This window comes from Podarcis muralis, chromosome 12 (assembly GCF_964188315.1).
Source record: "Podarcis muralis chromosome 12, rPodMur119.hap1.1, whole genome shotgun sequence".
NCBI lineage: Eukaryota > Metazoa > Chordata > Lepidosauria > Squamata > Lacertidae > Podarcis > Podarcis muralis.
Window position 1 is genome coordinate 8,467,161 of NC_135666.1, and position 18,828 is coordinate 8,485,988.

The 18,828-nt window shown below is 46.2% G+C and overlaps 1 protein-coding gene across 1 annotated transcript in view; it reads right to left on the reverse strand.

Moving 5' to 3' along the window:
- Positions 1–558: 558 nt before the first annotated feature.
- The window catches only part of GHRHR (growth hormone releasing hormone receptor), a 36,003-nt gene continuing 17,733 nt past the window's right edge, over positions 559–18,828 (reverse strand). Inside the window, exons 5-13 of the mRNA XM_028750803.2 lie at positions 16,110–16,207; positions 15,295–15,427; positions 12,805–12,958; positions 11,735–11,795; positions 9,411–9,480; positions 8,029–8,120; positions 6,151–6,280; positions 2,320–2,361; positions 559–803 (exon numbers count right to left, since the gene is read on the reverse strand). Coding sequence (XP_028606636.2) covers positions 678–803; positions 2,320–2,361; positions 6,151–6,280; positions 8,029–8,120; positions 9,411–9,480; positions 11,735–11,795; positions 12,805–12,958; positions 15,295–15,427; positions 16,110–16,207 — 906 coding nt within the window. The 3' untranslated portion in view covers positions 559–677. The remainder of the gene's footprint in view (positions 804–2,319; positions 2,362–6,150; positions 6,281–8,028; positions 8,121–9,410; positions 9,481–11,734; positions 11,796–12,804; positions 12,959–15,294; positions 15,428–16,109; positions 16,208–18,828) is intronic.

Consider the following 18,828-nt stretch of genomic DNA (forward strand, 5'->3'; position numbering starts at 1 on the left):
TCTGCGGCGACCCGGAAGTAACGGAGCATGTTACTTCTGGGTTTCGCCGCTTGCGCATGGGCAGATGCTCAAAATGATGTCACGCGCATGCACGGAAGCGGCGAAATGCAACCCACACACCCACAGACCCCTAGTCGTGTCTTACATTCGCTTCAGGATGCGAATGGGGTTCTGGAACAGATCCCGTTCGCATCCAGAGGTACCACTGTATAGCAATTGCAATGTTTGGGACGTTTGTGTATTTTCAATGTTTTTGTGATTATTGGGAGCCTCCCTGAGCTCAACATTTGTCGCTGGCAAAGCAGAATACAAATATTAAATCAAATCCAAGTCAATAATCTGCTCCCTGATCTCGCCAATTTTGCTTGCAAAGCAGGGGCTTGAGCCATAGTCTATTCCACAAAGCAAAACAAAGGAGCTAAAATAAGCAAGATGCCGCGCTCTGTATACCACAATTTGAGGAGGGGGGGAGGAACAATGGAGATTTCTTAACCATCATTTCCACTTCAGAGGCAGGTGCAAGAGATCCAAAATCTGAGAAATGAGAAGGTCATAGAGGTGCTTGATTTGGAGAACTAACTCTCAGCTTAGTGATAAATCTGGGTGACAGCTTCTTCCCAAACTCCACATTCCTTTCTTCTGGTCCTTCCTGTTTCCTTTCGCCTTATCAGTCATCCCTAACACACCGAGGTTGTCATCTTGATGCCAGAACTCGATGGCATGGTCCACCTTGTCCTCTTCCTCCAAATCGGCATAAATCCATAGCTGCTGCCACGCCATTTCCGACAAATTTCCGCCTGAACCTTGAAAATCAAAGAGCTGCCATTACCAGAAAGCTGCCATTTCAGTTCTCAGACACAGTCAGAGTAAAAGTGCAAAGCTCTGATGGTGACATTTGTTATATGTCAAGCACAGATGGAATAAACCTAAAACCTTTGGATTATTCTTAGCTATTTTGCACTTCGACTGAAATTTGTCAATGTCGACAAATGCAAAAGTTTAGGTGTCAACTGTTGGCATCAGAAAACACACTGGACACTTTGGGGGGGGGACTTTATCGTTTTTCTAGTGTTGCATCATTATTATTTTCTTCGTTTCACTGTTTAACGTCTACCTACCATAGAGACAGGGACGCGGGTGGCGCTGTGGTCTAAACCACAAAGCCTAGGGCTTGCCGATCAGAAGGTTGGCTGTTCGAATCCCTGCAACAGGGTGAGCTCCTGTTGTTCAGTCAAAGCTTCTGCCAACCTAGCAGGTCGAAAGCACATCATGTGCAAGTAGATAAATAGGTACCGCTCTGGCAGGAAGGTAAACTGCGTTTCCTTGTGCTGCTCTGGTTCGCCAGAAGCGGCTTAGTCATGCTGGCCACATGACCCAGAAGCTGTATGCCGGCTCCCTCAGCCAATAAAGCGAGATGAGTGCCGCAACCCCAGAGTCGGTCACGACTGGACCTGACAGTCAGCGGTCCCTTTACCTTTACCTTAGAGACTGTTGTGATATTAAGCAGCATATAAATATATAGAAGGAAATAAGCAGAAGCTTCCATAGCATCAGGTCATTTGATTGATTGATTGATTGATTGATTGAATCACAAAATCATAGAGTTGGAACCGTCACTTGGAAGATGGAGCAATCCTGTTTTCTCCTGCTCTGGAGGGCAGGACCCAAAGCAATGGCTTCAAGTTACAAGAAAGGAGATTCCGACTAAACGTTAGGAAGAACTTTCTGACAGTAAAGAGCTATTAAACAGTGGGAGGGACTCCTTCAGAAGGTGGTAGACTCTCCTTCCTTGGAGGTTTTTAAGCAGAGGTTGGGTAGCCATCTGCCATGGATGCTTTAGCTGAGATTCCTGCATTGCAGGGGGCTGGACTAGATGACCCCAGGGGTCCCTTTCAATTCTACAATTCCATGATTCTATGGCCCTGCTGATGTTGGAGGCTGAGGGAAGCAATAATTTGTGTAACCACAAGAGGGCCACATCCTCACGAAGATGAGAACAGGGAAAGGTTTATACCAGGCTTCTTCAAACTTGGTCCTCCAGATGTTTTGAGACTGCAATTCCCATCACCCCTGATCATTGGTCCTGCTAGCTAGGGATCATGGGAGTTGTAGGCCAAAAACATCTGGAGGGCTGAGTTTGAGGAAGCCTGGTTTATACTCTCTGCTTCTGTGTCTTGTTGCGCTTAGGATTCCCTGGCCGGATTTTGAATCGCTCAATTTCGTTTTCTGCTGTGGTCGTGGGAATCGCAAGCCTTTGCTTCCCTGAAAACGCAGCCAAGGGAAAAATAATGCAAAGTCCCTGACCCCAGCCCTCCTTACCTCTTGATTTAGGAAGCAGTACAGAACAGCAACAATGAAGCCCTGTATAACAAGGAGGAAAAGCACAGAAGTTAAATAACTAAACCGGCAGCTGGGGGAACTCAGGTCTGCGGGTCAAATGGATTCCTCTGGACCTCTCTACCTGGTCCCTGGGATTCTCCATTGGCCATGCCTCCTCCTCAAAACCACACCACAGTCCCTCTCCCACACCCTTCTCCGCTCCCCCTCCATTAAGATGTAATATGCTCACTTCCCCCTGGAGCCGGATTAGGCGGCTCCTGCAGACCAATCAGGTTGCTGCCTTCTAGGATCCTACCTGCCTATTGTTCTAGGATCCAAGCTCAGTACATAACAGCCTGGTTCCCTGTAGCTTCGCTTCTCTCAGGGAGGGAACCGCCAGAAGGCCCTCGGCGCTGGACCTCAGTGTCCGGGCTGAACGATGGGGGTGGAGATGCTCCTTCAGGTCTACTGGGCTGAGGCCGTTTAGGGCTTTAAAGATCAGCACCAACACTTTGAATTGTGCTCAGAAATGTCCTGGGAGCCAATGTAGGTCTTTCAGGACCAGTGTTATATGGTGCCAACTAGGCTTTGAGAAGGAGGACTCTAGGTCCCTGTCAGAGCCCTCACTCCTCCTTCCTGAAGCAATAACTTACTAGGCTTTGGGAAGGAGGCGGGAAGTCGCCCCTTTCGCTCGTCACCCTGAGTTTTGGGCAGCTGGGCCAGGGACATTTACTGACAGAGGTATGTGATCCCTGGATGTTTGAACCACTAGGGAATGAGACCCCCCCCCCCAGGCTGAAGCAGGCTACTCAGCAATGGTCCAACTCTTATGAAGGCAACTTCATCCACGATCAGAACTTTTGTCTTGTCACTGCTAGACTATGCAGTGGTACCTATGATTGCGAATGGGATCCATTCCAGAGGCCAGTTCGTAACATGAAAAGTATGCAACCTGAAGCACCGTATATGCGCAGGTGTGCAGCGCGATTTGGAGCTTGTGTGCATGCATGAGCAATGAAACCCGGAAGTAACCCTTTCTGGTACTTCTGGGTCGCTGCGGGACGCAACCTGAAAAAACGTAACATGAAGCAAACATAACATGAGGTATGATTGTACCAGAAAGCCACTTCCGACCTTGGGAGGAGGTGGTGTTGCGGGCTTCACAACCCCAACACGCACGCGGAGGCTGGCTCCCAGCTCCGGCGCGATTTGGGGAATCCTCGGCTGCGTCACTGGCTGGCCCAGGGGGTGTGGTTTGCCTCATTTAAGGCAAGCGTGGCCGGGGATCTCCCTCTTTGGCCGCTCAGCTGCTTTGGTTTCCCACCCCCACCCCGGCTGTCAAGGTTCCCCTTCTGACCTTGCTATGGACCTCGGTTGGTCGCTGTTAAGGGGCCTGGTAGGAATTTTTTCCACTTGGCAAATTGGCACCAGTCATTTGGATTTTCGCCTACCTCGTAGTAAATCATCACAACTTCTCGGTATTGGCGGTTAGGCATTGGTAGGGGTATTGTTATGTAGATGTGTTGGGGGGGAGGAGCACCATCACCTCCCCCGGATATTGAAGGGTAGTCCGGTAAAGGATTCCGGGGTGTGTGGCCTCGTCCAAAGCCTATGGAGGTGAGGGCTTAAGGCACACCCCCGAGTGGTGACCCCGGGGGAGTGCCTAGTTGATGTGCACCAGCAGGGCTCCCCCCGCTGGTGTTAACCCTTCCCGGTCTTCAAGCAAACAGGCTGAAGCTGGATAGTCGGATAGGACCAATGCCTAAGCCAATACCGCTCATCACCTGTAACCAATAAAGTTGTGGCCAATTTTAGCCCATTAACCTAAAATAACGTGGCATGTGTCTTTATTCCTACTGGTGGGAAGTGGGAACTCACCACGCAAAATATGGCTGGGGCTGATGGCAGTTGAAGAGACAAAGGTACTTCAACCCTGATTTAGATGATACGCTGAATTGTGAGAGCAATTCAATCTGAGAGCAGCAGCAGTGAGCTAACTTGTGATTACAAACCAAGATGAGCCTCTAAGATTAGCAGGCTCTGATGCTATAGCAGCATTGGAAACACCCATGCTGTTACAAGATTTAACCTCTGCAACAAAAACAAAAAATCCTACACTTGCACTATGTAAAACTTTACTTAACAGGAAGAAATACGATTTAGAATATGAAAGACAAAAATGGAGTAAAGAGCTAGGAGTACAGATAACAAATGATATATGGGAGACAAGTATAAAATCAATAGAAAAAACCTCTATGGATTTAAGGCTTAGACTTATTCAACAGAAGATAGTATTTAGAGACAACTGGACTCCAGCAAGATTGTATTAGAAGAAAATAACAAGTGCAGATAATTGCTGGAGATGTGGGAATAAAAATGAGAACTTAATACATATGTTGATTAACTGTCTGACAATCAGACCATTCTGGAGCACGGTGAGGGTATTTATAACAAAAGTAATGAAGTTATTTAGGGGAACTGAATTTAATTCTAAATTATATTCCGGAAACTTGGAAGGTCTTGAGGGGCCCAAAAAGGTGGTTGTATATTAGAAGAAGAAAAAAAAAACTTGTTTTGATGAATTGGAAGAGTCGCAAAAAGATTCCACTGAGCATATGGACTGATAATATGGACAGATTAGCTACGTACAAAAGAATTGCTTGTTGATGCAAAATAAGAATGGATAAATACAAAGAAATTTGGAACGAATATCTAAGTGACAAGGCAGATAACAGTGGGAAATAGAGGGGGGAGAGAATGGTGATAAACAAGGAGTAGGTATAGAGACATCACCTTGCCAACAAAGGTCCGTATACAGTGGTACTTCGCAAGACGAATGCCTCGCAAGACAGAAAACTCGCAAGACGAAAGGGTTTTTTGTTTTTTGAGCTGCTTCGCAAGACGATTTTCCCTATGGGCTTGCTTCGCAAGACGGAAACGTCTTGCAAGTTTGTTTCCTTTTTCTTAACACCGTTAATACAGTTGTGACTTGACTTCAGGGAGCAACTCATAGAACGCGGTGTGGTAGCCTTTTTTGAGGTTTTTAAAGACTTTGGTGATTTTTGAAGCTTTTCAAAAACTTTCCCGACACCGTGCTTCGCAAGACGAAAAAAATCGCAAGACAGCAAAACTCGCGGAACGAATTAATTTCGTCTTGCGTGGCACCACTGTAGTTAAAGCTATGGTTTTCCCAGTAGTGATGTATGGAAGTGAGTGCTAGACCATAAAGAAGGCTGATTGCCAAAGAATGGATGCTTTTGAATTATGGTGCTGGAGGAGACTCTTGAGAGTCCCATGGAATGCAAGAAGATCAAACCTATCCATTCTGAAGGAAATCAGCCCCGAGTGCTCACTGGAAGGACAGATCCTGAAGCTGAGGCTCCAGTACTTTGGCCACCTCATGAGAAGAGAAGACTCCCTGGAAAAGACCCTGATGTTGGGAAAGATGGAGGGCACAAGGAGAAGGGGACGACAGAGGTCAAGATGGCTGGACAGTGTTCTCGAAGCTACCAGCATGAGTTTGACCAAACTGCGGGAGGCAGTGGAAGACAGAAGTGCCTGGCGTGCTCTGGTCCATGGGGTCACGAAGAGTCGCACACGACTAAACGACTAAACAACAACAACAACAAGGCATAGGGATATTACTGTATCTAAATTTGCATTGTCAATTTGTGTTATTATTGTTATTATGGTTTTCTTGTTGTACATGTCTTTTTAGTTTGGTGTTTGTACTGACTGGAAAAAGTGAATAAATAAATGATAATAAAAACAACTCAGCAGTGGCAAAGCACACTTGTAAAATCTGATTGATCCCTTAAGTCCATACTTCACCTGGAATGATCCGATGCAGAGCTCCAGGGAGAGGCGAACCCCCACATTGGTGTAATCGGGAAGAAAATTGAAGATGATGTAATGCGTCCCGAACAGAGGGATGAGGAGCAGAGTCGACTTACAGAGGCGTCTGGGTTTGGGAGGAGAAATCGGGAGAAAAACACGGTCATGACACCCTGGCTTACAGAAAATGGGCACAAGATGGCGCTCCCAGCATCTAAATTGATCTAAAGTGACTGTCAGGGCCCATTGGAACTAGCAAGGCAGGAAATGAGGGGAGCCGCCAAATGGTGGAATTTGAGCCAAAGGAAGAGAGCAAATGGATCCTAGCTTTGTCCCCACCGCCTATCTGTTGATGGGAGGCAGCGCTAATGAAATATACTCGGAGTTGAGAGTGGATTTCATGCTCTTTATTCAGCTCATAGTGGTGAGGAGGAATGGAAGTTCCCCCAGAATGTCTGCTTTATATACATTATTTACACAATGGGCCCCAAGTGATTGGCTAATTCCGGGATTCTCCTGTAGGCCAATCAGGTTGCGGATTCACTTCCACCTGGAGCTGGATTGGGTGGCTCCTGTGGACCAATCATACTGCTGCATTGTTCTAGGACCAATCAGACTGCTGCATTCTGAACCCTATTGTTCCAGGACCAATCAGACTGCTGCCTTTTGGATCCTATTCAACTCAGTACATAACAGCTAACAAGGAGGTGCAGCCCTTGGCACCTCCTGCACTGGTTGTAAGTAAAGAGGCAGGTGGGTGTGACGTTAACATATGAGAGTGCTGGAGGTGAAATAGTTAAACAGGTTACCCAATCAGAACCCAGGGGGTGGAGTCAGAGGGACTATAAAACCGGCTCTGGGAGAAGTGAAGCGGAGAGTTCGTTGGGAGGTTGGTTGGAGTGGGAGTGAATTGGGATAGAGTTTGTGGGTAGGTTGAGTTAGCGTAGCGAAATAAATTGAGTCAGGATCACTTAGGAGCTAGGAAGACAAGTAAATATCTGAGAGGTTGTTTAGTGAGGGAGAGCAGGTAGCGGAAGTTATAGGTCTGGATAGGCACCCCATGATTGTAATTGACCGATACCGTTTATGAAACCACACACTTGTTAAACTGCAATAAATAAACAGAAGTTTATGTTCCAGTTTAACCCTGACTGGACTCAGTATTGTCCCAGGTAGGGCCTGGGTGGTGGCAGCGAGAGATAAAGTGGTGGCACAGGGATCAATAGACGGTGAAACATCTGGGGACCCTGTGTGATTGCCACAGTGGGGACTGGCTGAGATTGGTGGATCAGTGCCCCATTCCCTCATACTCTGTGGCCATGAATCCTGTACATTTGCTAAAGGAACTCCCTTCCATCCTAAGCTTTCATTCAGGCAGAGAGAGAGGTCTGGAGCGGGACCACACTACTGGCCGAGAGACTAGAAACATTTGGTTTCTCCTCTCCTCGAACTGTTTATGCTCCAGTTTTATAACTAAGAACTAAGTGCCTGGGTTTGCTTGTTTTTCCTCCTCCCTCCTCCTCCCTTTTTTCCTTTTGTGCTGTGCCTCTTAGATCGCAAGCCTGGGAGCAGACACTGCCTCATTACTGAAATGTACAAGCCATTCCGGGAGACTTTTTAGCCAAAGAGTAGGGTTTGTTTGTTTTTTTTAATGCCTGAAATAAATAAAATAGTACATAAAACAATCATTCCCATCGTGCCACACCCCACCCCAGATGTTCTAGAATTAAGGAATGAAAAAGAAACATTCCACTACCTTCACCCCATTCCAAATTCATAGGAACCTCAGGTCTTTCTCTAAGCCCTCTGCTCAAAAATGTGTTCACAGTATGCAGCCTGCCAGCACTTCATGCTGGCTGGTTCCACTCAATTCACCTGTACTGAGATGAGTTGTTGAAACTGATTTGTCCCGGGTCCAGTTTTTTCAGCAGGATTCTGATGATGTTGATAAAAAGAATGAAGTTGACCTGTCCCAGATGTAGGGAGGAGAGAGGGGAAGAGGGAAGAAGAGAGCACAGTTAATGTTAAGACAATATTTTTTTTATTGATTGATGGATTGATTGGCCGCCCTTCACCAGATTTAAAATATAGCCTCCGAAATGTTCTGGATGGAGAAATGATCTTGACGGCTGAGGGTCTGCTTTGCGGGAATGGGGGGAAATATTCAAATCATATTCTGGAAAACACACTCGTTTTCTTTCTTTTCTTTTCAGATATATTTACAGCGGTAGCTCTGGAGGTGAACGGGATCTGTTCCAGAGCCCCATTCGCATCCTGAAAGGAACGTATGACGCGACTGCGCGGCTGCGCCTGTGCGGGTCGCATTTCGCCACTTCCGCGCATGCGCGTGACATCATTTTGAGCATCTGCACATGTGCGAGCGGCGAAACCCGGAAGTAACGTGTTCCATTACTTCCAGGTTGCCACGGAGCGCAACCTGAAAGCACTCAACCTGAAGCGTATTCATCCTGAGGTATGACTGTATTGATATTTGCCCAAAGATATACAAAAGTTCATACCCAATACAAGCACACTCTTTTTCTAGGGGGTTAAAAATAAAAGAAAAAAATCTCAGAAAACCCGCTTCCGAGAAGGTTTGGCTTACTCTGCAATAAACCACGACATTAACAACAACAACAGCCAAATAACCACTAGAACCACTGGATAAAACTAAGCAGTAGGCAAGATTTAAAAAGGCCTTGATCAGCAGAGACTGGGATGAAGCGTTAGCAATCTTTGACATTCTCTCTCTCTCTCTCTCTCTCCCCTTAACACACACACACACACACGCACACACACACACACACACATGAGTTATGAAAGCCAGAACTTCCCACCATTCAAGTGTAAAGGTAAAAGGTAAAGGGACCCCTGATCCTTAGGTCCAGTCGTGGCTGCCTCTGGGGTTGTGGCGCTCATCTCACTTTATTGGCTGACCGAGGGAGCCAGCGTACAGTGAACAGCTTCTGGGTCATGTGGCCAGCATGACTAAGCCGCTTCTGGCGAACCAGAGCAGCGCACGGAAACGCCGTTTACCTTCCCGCCAGAGAAGGTATTACCTATTTATCTACTTGCACTTTGATGTGCTTTCAAACTGCTAGGTGGACAGGAGCTGGGACCGAGCAACAGGAGTTCACCCCGTTGCAGGGATTTGAACCGCCGACCTTCTGATCGGCAAGTCCTAGGCTCTGTGGTTTAACCCACAGCGCCACCCGCGTCCCCATTCAAGTGTACAAAAATGCAAATAGGATACATACCCCGACAGAAAAGATAATGGGTCCTTTGATTAGCCACCAGTAAGGAGAGCCTTGGTTTGCATCCCAGCAACTGGAAAGAACATGCAATGGTTAATGCAAATGAATGTGTGATCTTTTCTGAATATTGTATGACTGAATTACCGTAAATTTCGCTCCAAAACACGCACTTTTTTGCTCTGAGAAAGTAAGGGAAAATGCCTGTGCGTGTTACGGAGCGAATGCACGGATCGGAGCCATGGCTGCCGTCAGTCAAGCAAAGCGGGAGCCGCTTACACGCTCTACGAGGCTCTCACTTTGCTTTCTTTAAAGCGACCTGGAGCCGGGGAGGAGGGAGGGAAGGAGAGCCATGGCAGCAAAGCCGGCAGCAGCCGCTTACACGGGAGGAGGGACAGACGCTAGCAAAGGTCTGCGCACTCTCTAAACAGAGCAATGAGGCTGCAGAGGGACGGCAGGAAAGATAAAATTTAAGCAACCTGCAGCAAAATAAAACCAACCTCGAGCTCTGAGCCAGCGCAGTGAAAACCAGGAAGTAAAAAAAAAAAAGGCTGGGGAGGGCAGGAGGGAGAGGGGAAAACTTCGCAAATCCCCGCGTCTCAGCTGATCGGCTGGGATGGAGCAGCTAGTTTTCAGGCAGGATAGATTTGAGCATTGTCTGGGTCCTAGTGCCCCTACCGCTTTTTTGTGCTCCATTCTATTGCTGCTGGTGGCTGCTTATCGTTCAGGCTGCAAGGAGGAGCACTTTTACACAGCTAATGGCGAATCCCCTGCAATCCAAGTCCTCCTCACTTGCTCAAATCTATTCTGCCTCAAAACAAGGAGCGGAAGGAAAAGGCTGCAAACTGTTAAATGGAAAAAACCCAGGCACAGGGCAAATACCTTAAGTATACCTTTAAAGCAACAGCGCTCTTTCCCTCCCTCCTCCCCACGGAAAAGCTCCTTCTCCACACACCCCACGCGTGCTCCTTGTCCCTTGAGTTCTTTTCCTTCCCTCCCCACTTAAAACGTGGTTACAAAGCACGGATCCACATGGATCCTCAGGATTTTTGCACTGGGTCACCCCAAATTCACCATCAGATCACATAGCATTTCCATGGCTACAGCCTGCACCAAAAAACACACACACCCACTGTTTCATGGGGCCGCAATGGCGTAAAAACGTGGTTACAAACCATGGATCCACATGGATCCTCAGGATTTTTGCATTGGGCTACCCCAAACTCACTGTCAGATCACATGTCTGTGGCCACAGCATGAACCATAAAAATCATACATCCACTGTTTCATTTAGAATATTTTTTCCTTGTTTTCCTCCTCTAAAAACTACGTGCGTGTTATGGTCAGATGCGTGTTATAGAGCGAAAAATACGGTATTTATCCTTCCTCTTGTATCTCCCTCTCCATTGGTATTGGTGGAGTGGGGGTGGTCCGTTCTTAACAGGGCCGGCCCTACTATTTTACAGAGACAACTGCCTCAGGTGACAAAGAAGGCAGCAGTCAAATGTGGGAAGACAGTGCTTGTATGTGCAACACAGCCGACTTGTGGCACCCTCTAATCAAGGCAGTCTTAAATTTGCTTTGTCTCATTTTGTCTCATTTTTGCATCACTTTACAATCTCTTTTGTTTAAAACGTCCTCCCCCAAAATTTGCCAGCATTTTATTGTGTATTTTTACACACTGTTTTGCCCAAATCAGGGATGTCCCTGGAAAACAGGAGGGTCTGAGACGAGAAATGCCATAAGGGACTTCCGGTGTGGTGTAGTGGTTAGGAGCGGTAGACTTGTAATCTGGTGAACCGGGTTCGATTCCCCACTCCTCCACATGCAGCTGCTGGGTGACCTTGGGCCAGTCACACTTCTCTGAAGTCTCTCAGCCCCACTCACCTCACAAAGTGTTTGTTGTGGGGGAGGAAGGGAAAGGAGAATGTTAGCCGCTTTGAGACTCCTTCGGGTAGTGATAATGCGGGATATCAAATCCAAGCTCTTCTTCTTTACCTGAGCAATAATGATCTTCCAGGCAATTTTGTTTAATTTTTGTGTGTGTTAAGCATCAGCCCAACACTAATTTGACCACTTTAAGCCTGCACAACTTGTGATACACACACACTACAATCCAAACACAGGCCAACAGCCACCACTTGCCACGTTTGCTAAAGCAGGTTGACCACCAAAAAGGAGATGAGCACCTCCAGGGTGAGTAACCATGCATGGCTCATAGATCCATAGCTTGGTGGGCCGGTATTTCTGGAAGCCTGGATTACGTTCTTGTCTCCTGTGCCCCTCCCCCCCCCCCATTTTTATGAATCTGAACATAGGACATGACTCACGAAATGTCTTCGAAATGCACCTTGACTAATATCCACAGTATGGTAAAAAACGTTGGAACACCTGTAGGATCAAAAACAGAGGACATGGTGATTTTTATAGATGCAATCAATCCACATCAATTTCCAAAACTGACCACCTACTTATTAAGGCAACAGATCCTTGATCTGTGTCTCTAGAGCAGGTGTGATGAACCTATGGCTCTCCAAATGTTGCTGTACTACAGCTCCCATCATCTCTGGCCATGCTTGTTGGGGGCTGATGAGAGTTGTAGTCCAGCAGCATCCAGACAGCGGTGGTGCATATGCCTGCGCTGTCCAGGGCGGGCACGCTCCTGAGGGGGGGGGCATGACATGCTCCCGAGGGGGAGTGTGGCACAGAGGGTGCCCTCCCAGGCACGGCATAGCCGCTCGGGTGCCCAGTGTTGGGATTCCATTCCATCCTTTGCCGCAGACATGGGATTGTTACATGTCTGTTTACATTCCAGCACAGATTGCTGGCGTGAGCATAACTTCCGCTTTGTATGGCTTTTGTTTTCTGTCTCTCTCTGAGAAGACGGCAAGGAGAGATGCCATGTTTCCTTTGTCCTGATTTATGTATAATAAATGTGTAGTTTAGTATGTGTCTACAGCCTCAAGCCTCTTCTGTTGCTCAGTTTACACTGCTGAGTCTGCAAGCTTGAGTCACTGATGCACGTTGGAGCAGAGGTTGATGGGTCTCTGCAGCGGTAAGGCTGAGGGGAGACGCTCCAGTTGGGGCCAAGCCAGCTGGCCTTTTTGACCCCCCATTCCGACATCGAGGTTATAGGCCCAGATCTGAGTAGGGCCCAGACTGGAGTAGGACTGCTGTTGGCTGCTGCAGCATTCCGGGGATTTATGAGGTAATGTGCAGCATGCACAGGATCAGAGTTCAAGGGCAAATTCCAGCCAGGCAAAAGCACTTGCGGGTGAAGCAGAGTTAATGAGGGGAGTGGCCTGGATAAACATCTAGGGGCAGACTTGGGGTGGCTTGGAGAGCAGCATTTGGCTTGCCAGCCTGAGGTCCACCACTGCTGCAAGTCCTCCTCACTTACCCCAGCCAAACAGCATAAGCCACCAGTAATATTTTCTTCCATGGGGAAAGGAGGACAGCAGCAGGCAGTTGAGGTAGAGAGCTTCCACCAGCAGCCACATGAAGTTAGCCATTGTGAAATATTGACAGAAAACCACCGAGATCTTGCATTCGGTCTAAAGAACACAGAAAGTGAAATTTCAATGAACACCTTCATTTGTAGGGCATTGCTTTTTTTTGTTTTTTGTTTGTGTGTGTGTGTGTGTGTTATTATTCTTACTATTATTTCTTCAATTTGCATACTGCCCTTCATCAAAGATCTCATGGCAGTTCACAGCATAGAAATACAAAACAGAAACACAAAAGACATAATATGAACAAGAACCAAACAAACCCAGAACCCTTCTATAGGTGCCCCGACGGCACAAACGATAGGCTCCCATATTGCACAAACTACCTCTGAAACTCAGGGGAGCTTCAGAAGGAAGTTATGGAGAGGGTAGAAACATTCATTCGAATCTGAAAGCAAAGGAAAAAACCTCCAGGTGTTGTGCAGTACAGCTCCCATAATCCATGGCCATTGTCCGTGCTTGCTGGGGCTGATGGCAGTTGGAGTACAACGTTTGGACACAGATTCTAACAGCATCCATGTGTAGGATTTGTAGATTTGGGGCTTATCAGTTTTCAAATTCTCTACATTTTGCAGCAATTTGTGAATTTTATTTTTAAAAGATTTGTCAGCCTAACCTTACTGTATGCTTGTGAAACACGGGCCACTTATAAATGCCATCTCCAACTCCTCAAAAGATTCCATCAATGATGTCTCCAGAATTTTTACACATCACTTGGGAAGACAGGCAAACTAATGCCAGTGTACTGGAAGAGGCAAAAATCACCCGTGTTGAAGCAATGATTCTTCAACATCAACTTCGTTGGACTGGTCATGCTTTGTGGATGCCTGGTTATCATCTTCCAAAGCAACAACTCTATTCTGAACTTAAAAATGGAAAGCGTAATGCTGGTGGTCAACAAAAGAGGTTTAGAGACTCTATCAAGGCAAATCTTTAAAAATGTAGAATAAACACCGACAACTAGGAAACACTTGCCTGTGAACGCTCCAATTGGCGAACAGCCTTTACCAAAGGTGTCACACGTTTTGAAGACACTTGAACTCAGGGCACAAGGGAGAAACGTGCTAAGAGGGAGGCACGCTTGGCAAACCCTCACCATGATCAACTCCCACCTGGAAACCAATGTCACCACTGTGGAAGGACGTGTGGATCCAGAACTGGCCTCCACAGTCACTTACAGACTCATTGTTAAGACTATATTCATGGAAGACAATCTTAATTGGCTATGAGGAATCGCAGAAGAAGAAGAAGAAGAAGAAGAAGAAGAAGAAGAAGAAGAAGAAGAAGAAGAAGAAGAAGAGTGCAATTTTCTTTCACCAATGTACACGTTTCCACAAGCAGTTTCCCCTAATATAATGCATTTCGTATGCTATTTTTACTAATGAGTTCCTTTTTTATGTTTGCTTCCTCCCAGTGCTATTTTCCTAGATAAAGAAGTGCCAGAACTCACCATGAACGCCTCCCTTGTTCTCTTAGAACGGCAATGGTGCCCAACCTGAGAGGTGCTGGAACAGAGTTCTGGTGAGTTCTAGATGAAACCCCTGATATGTGCATTTTTGTAAACCTTGTTTGCAGTTGGAGGCAAGAAAGCTTCCGAATTTGCTGGAAACCAAAAGAGGTGAGGGCTATTTGTGGGTTTCCACAGGCATCTGGTGAGCACAGGATGCTGGACTAGATGGGCAAACTGGCCTGATCCTGCAGGCTCTTATGTTGTTATGTTTGCAGAACTACATCACAAAATTCAGATAAGTGTGAATTTTGAAAACTAGCTGTGTTTTGGTCTGCATTTTATCATCATTATCGTTATTATTAAATTTATACTCCAACTTTTTCCCTGACAGGGATTCAAGTTAGTTTACAGATTAAAAAATGAAAACAGCTAAAAACAAAATGTTTGGGAAAATGCTGATTTGATAGATTCGGCATTAAATGAGTGTTGAGTTGCTCTTTTCCTCCCATCCCTCTCAGGGACTTGTTATACCCAGAGAAGTGGTGGTGAGTCAGGGACATTCAGACTCGGCAACCAATTCATGAAATTGAGCTGCTGTGTTCCTAAGGCCTGACACCCGGCCAAGGCTGTGAAGAGTGTATTCTTGTTAATAAAAAGTTAACTCCGACTTTGAATGGTGTGATTTACTGCTGGCTCACTTTGTGACAGACTCTGTCTCCAGCTGAAAGCAGAATGCCAGATTACATGAAGCTTTGTTCTGCTAGAACCAGGCAGTTGGTGTGTCCCCCCCCCTCCCTTTAGGTTCTTCAGAAGGTTCCCAGGCTATAGTTTGTGCTTTAGGAGAAGGAGCAAGCAGAAGAAAGCAGCCCTGGTACCCTTGTGGCCATGACACACACAGATGAAAACCAGAGATACAAGCAAGTCACCTTACCGTGGAAAAGCTACAATAATCAACATCTTCTGTTTTGAAAAGAACCTCATCCTTGACGAAGACGGCAATGGTCTTCAGGATGAAGGTGAAAAAGAGATGGACATGGATGTAGTTTCTGGGGCAACGGAGCCTCCTGCAGGAGCAGAACATGGAACCATAAGAGGCTGAGAGCAGAAGCTAAGAGACCGTCAGTGTCAATCCTATGCTTGTCTACCTAGTAAACTTAAGTAGTAGTAATAGTCGTCATCATCAAAATTTTATTATTTATACCCAGACATTCTTGCCGGCTTCCAATGCATATAAAAACACCAAACATTAAAAAACTTCTTGATACAGGGCTCCCTTCAGATCTCTTCTAAAATGTGTGTAGCTCCTTGACATCTGATGAGAGGGTGTTCCACAGGGCGGGCACCACCACCGAGAAGGTTGTCTGCCTGGTTCCCTGTAACTTCACTTCTCACAGTGAGGGAACCACCAGAAGGCCCTCGGAGCTGGACCTCAGTGTCCAGGCTGGACAAGGGGGTGGGGACGGTCCTTCAAGTATACTGGGACAGAGGCCATTCAGGGTTTTAAAGGTCAGCATCAACACTTTGCTCGGAAGCATACTGGGAGCCAATGTAGATCCTTTAGGACTGGTGTTATATGGTTCTGACAGCCACTTGCTGTCACCATTCTAGTTGATGTGATAAAAGATAGCTCAGTGTTCAGGCAGAAATGGAATCCCTTTGGAAGAAGGGATTCTCCTAAAGTCATATACCTCTCGTGATTCACCCCTCCCTGTCAGCATGCTACCTGTCAGGTTCCCATGAACATACCTGAATGCGATGAGGACCATGATGGCCATAGCAAGGGAGGTGGTGGAGATGCTGTAGCCCACAGTGTAGATGGTTTTGACGGTTGTCAGGTAGGCGTGCTGAAATGGAAGGAGAACAAGGGCATCGACAGGATGAATCTTATTACAGAAAAGTATTGGATAGCCGTTACCAGACGAACCCAAAATATTGAACCATTTGAAAGATGCCGTACTAGAGGAGGATTTGGCGGTAACGTTGAACTATCTCCTGCAAAATAAAAATGGCTAAATCATGGGGGGGGGGGGAGCCACCAGCAGCAGCCTCAGAATGGTTTGAAAGAATATGGGATATTGTAAAGTCGATTGAATACATGTCCTACAATAGAGCGACGAATGTACAAACAAAGAGATTCTTGCAAAGAGGGGCACCATCGGTTATGATCTGGGAGGATAAATGCCCTGTGGTCTGTTATGCAATGGTCTGAGAACCTCACTGGCCTGGCTGCATTTGAACATCAATTTCATGTGGATATCTGTTTGGACATCTGGAGGCCATACATTAATTTATATGTTTGACTTAAGGTATATGTTTTGGTAGTGTGTGGATGGCACTGTGGTTTAAACCACTGAGCCTCTTGGGCTTGCTGATCGGAAGGTCGGTGGTTCGAATCCATGCAGCAGGGTGAGCTCCCATTGCTCTGTCCCAGCTCCTGCCAACCTAGCAGTTCGAAAGCACAGCAGTGCAAGTAGATAAATAGATACCGCTGTGGTGGGAAGGTAAACGGCATTTCCGTGTGCTCTGGATTCTGTCACGGTGTCCCGTTGTGCCAGAAGCGGTTTAGTCATGCTGGCCACATGACCTGGAAAGGTGTCTGTGGACAAACACCAGCTCCCTCGGCCTGAAAAGCGAGATGAGCGCCACACCCCATAGTTGCCTTTGACTGGACTTAATCGTCCAGGGGTCCTTTACCTTTACTTACAAGTATTGCTGGCTTCTGTGCCCACTGATGGTGGGGTTTTGTTATTTCTTATTTGTTTAATGCATTTCTATTCAACTCTTAAGCCAGGAAGGTTCCCACAGTGACTACATACATCCAATTAAAGCAGGATTGTCCCTGCTCACAGGTTTACAATCAGAAGAAACACGACACACTGGTCTCCCCGGGTAAGAGGCTGGGAGGAGAAAGGAAAAATACCAGGTGAGAGCTGGGAGGAGCGACTATCTTCTGCAGGTGGTTGTAAGGGCTCAGAATTACTTTTAAGAGAGGACTCCATCTTGCACTTATTTTGTTTGAATTTTTGTAACCGCTATTTTAATGTATTATGGAAAACTTTAATAAAAATCTAATTGCCAAAGAAACACAACAACACAAGGTAAAGGGGAACAGGAGAGGTGGAGAATGAAAACTCAGGCACCAATTCTTAAACAGTTATTATTAGTACTATTTGTAAATTATTTCTCTCTCTCTCTCTCTCTCTCTCTCTCTCTCTCTCTCTCTCTCTCTCTAACACACACACACACACACACACACACACACACACACACTTCTTTCCCCTTCTCTTTCTTTTTGCTAACTTTGTAAGTATTTTCTTTTTAAGAAAGAAAATAGATGCTTTTAAATAACTAACGATTCTCTGTGGGCTTTAGCTACTGTTCCAAAACACTACCCGCTTCCCGTTGCAATGAAATATTGCAAATAGAAAGCAGATTTGAGGCTTAATGGTCAATTATAAGCAAACGGCAGACAACAATAACACGTGTGAGCCACAACAATGATTCAGATTTCCATTCTACTGCTTGGAAAAAGATGTGCACTTTTGAACAGGGAACACAGTGTGCCTTTCAGACCACTGTGGATAATCTTTCCTTTGTGGTTGTTTGTTTGTTTACTGCCGCCATCCCACTCTTTGGCCCCGGAGGGTTTCCAGCAAACAATTAAATATTGAAACTACTAGGTTAAAAAAAAAAGCAAAAACAACAACCCACATGAACAGAGCATATAATTATGAAATAGTGGAACGGTAAAAACAAATACCATAGAATCACAGAATTGTAGAATTGTAGAATTGGAAGGAATTGCTGGAGGAGACTCTTGAGAGTCCCATGGACTGCAAGAAGATCAAACACATCCATTCTTAAGGAAATCAGACCTGAGTGCTCACTGGAAGGACAGATCGTGAAGTTGAGGCTCCAATACTTTGGCCACCTCATGAGAAGAGAAGACTCCTTGGAAAAGACCCTGATGTTGGGAAAGATGGAGGGCACAAGGAGAAGGGGACGACAGAGGATGAGATGGTTGGATAGTGTTCTCGAAGCTACAAACATGAGCCTGACCAAACTGTGGGAGGCAGTGGAGGACAGGAGTGCCTGGCGTGCTCTGGTCCATGGGGTCACGAAGAGTCGGACACGACTAAACGACTAAACAAACAAACAAAAAAGAATGGGAAGGGACCATGAGGGTCATCAAATCAAACTCCCTGCAATGCAGGAATCTTTTGCCCCACGTGGGGCTTGAACCCACAATTCTCATGCTATAAACAGATGAACAATCTGGGCCAAGCAAGCATAAACTCCTGAAATTCTTCAGGTATAGATTCCAACAAATCTTCAGAAATATTGTGTGCTCTACACTGAACAACCAAACGGTTTTGAACCTCAGCATTCCTCCCTGCAGCCTGCTTCAAAAACAGCAGTTATTAGAGATAGTTTTTTAGTCTTCGAAACCTCAGAGGAGGCAGGA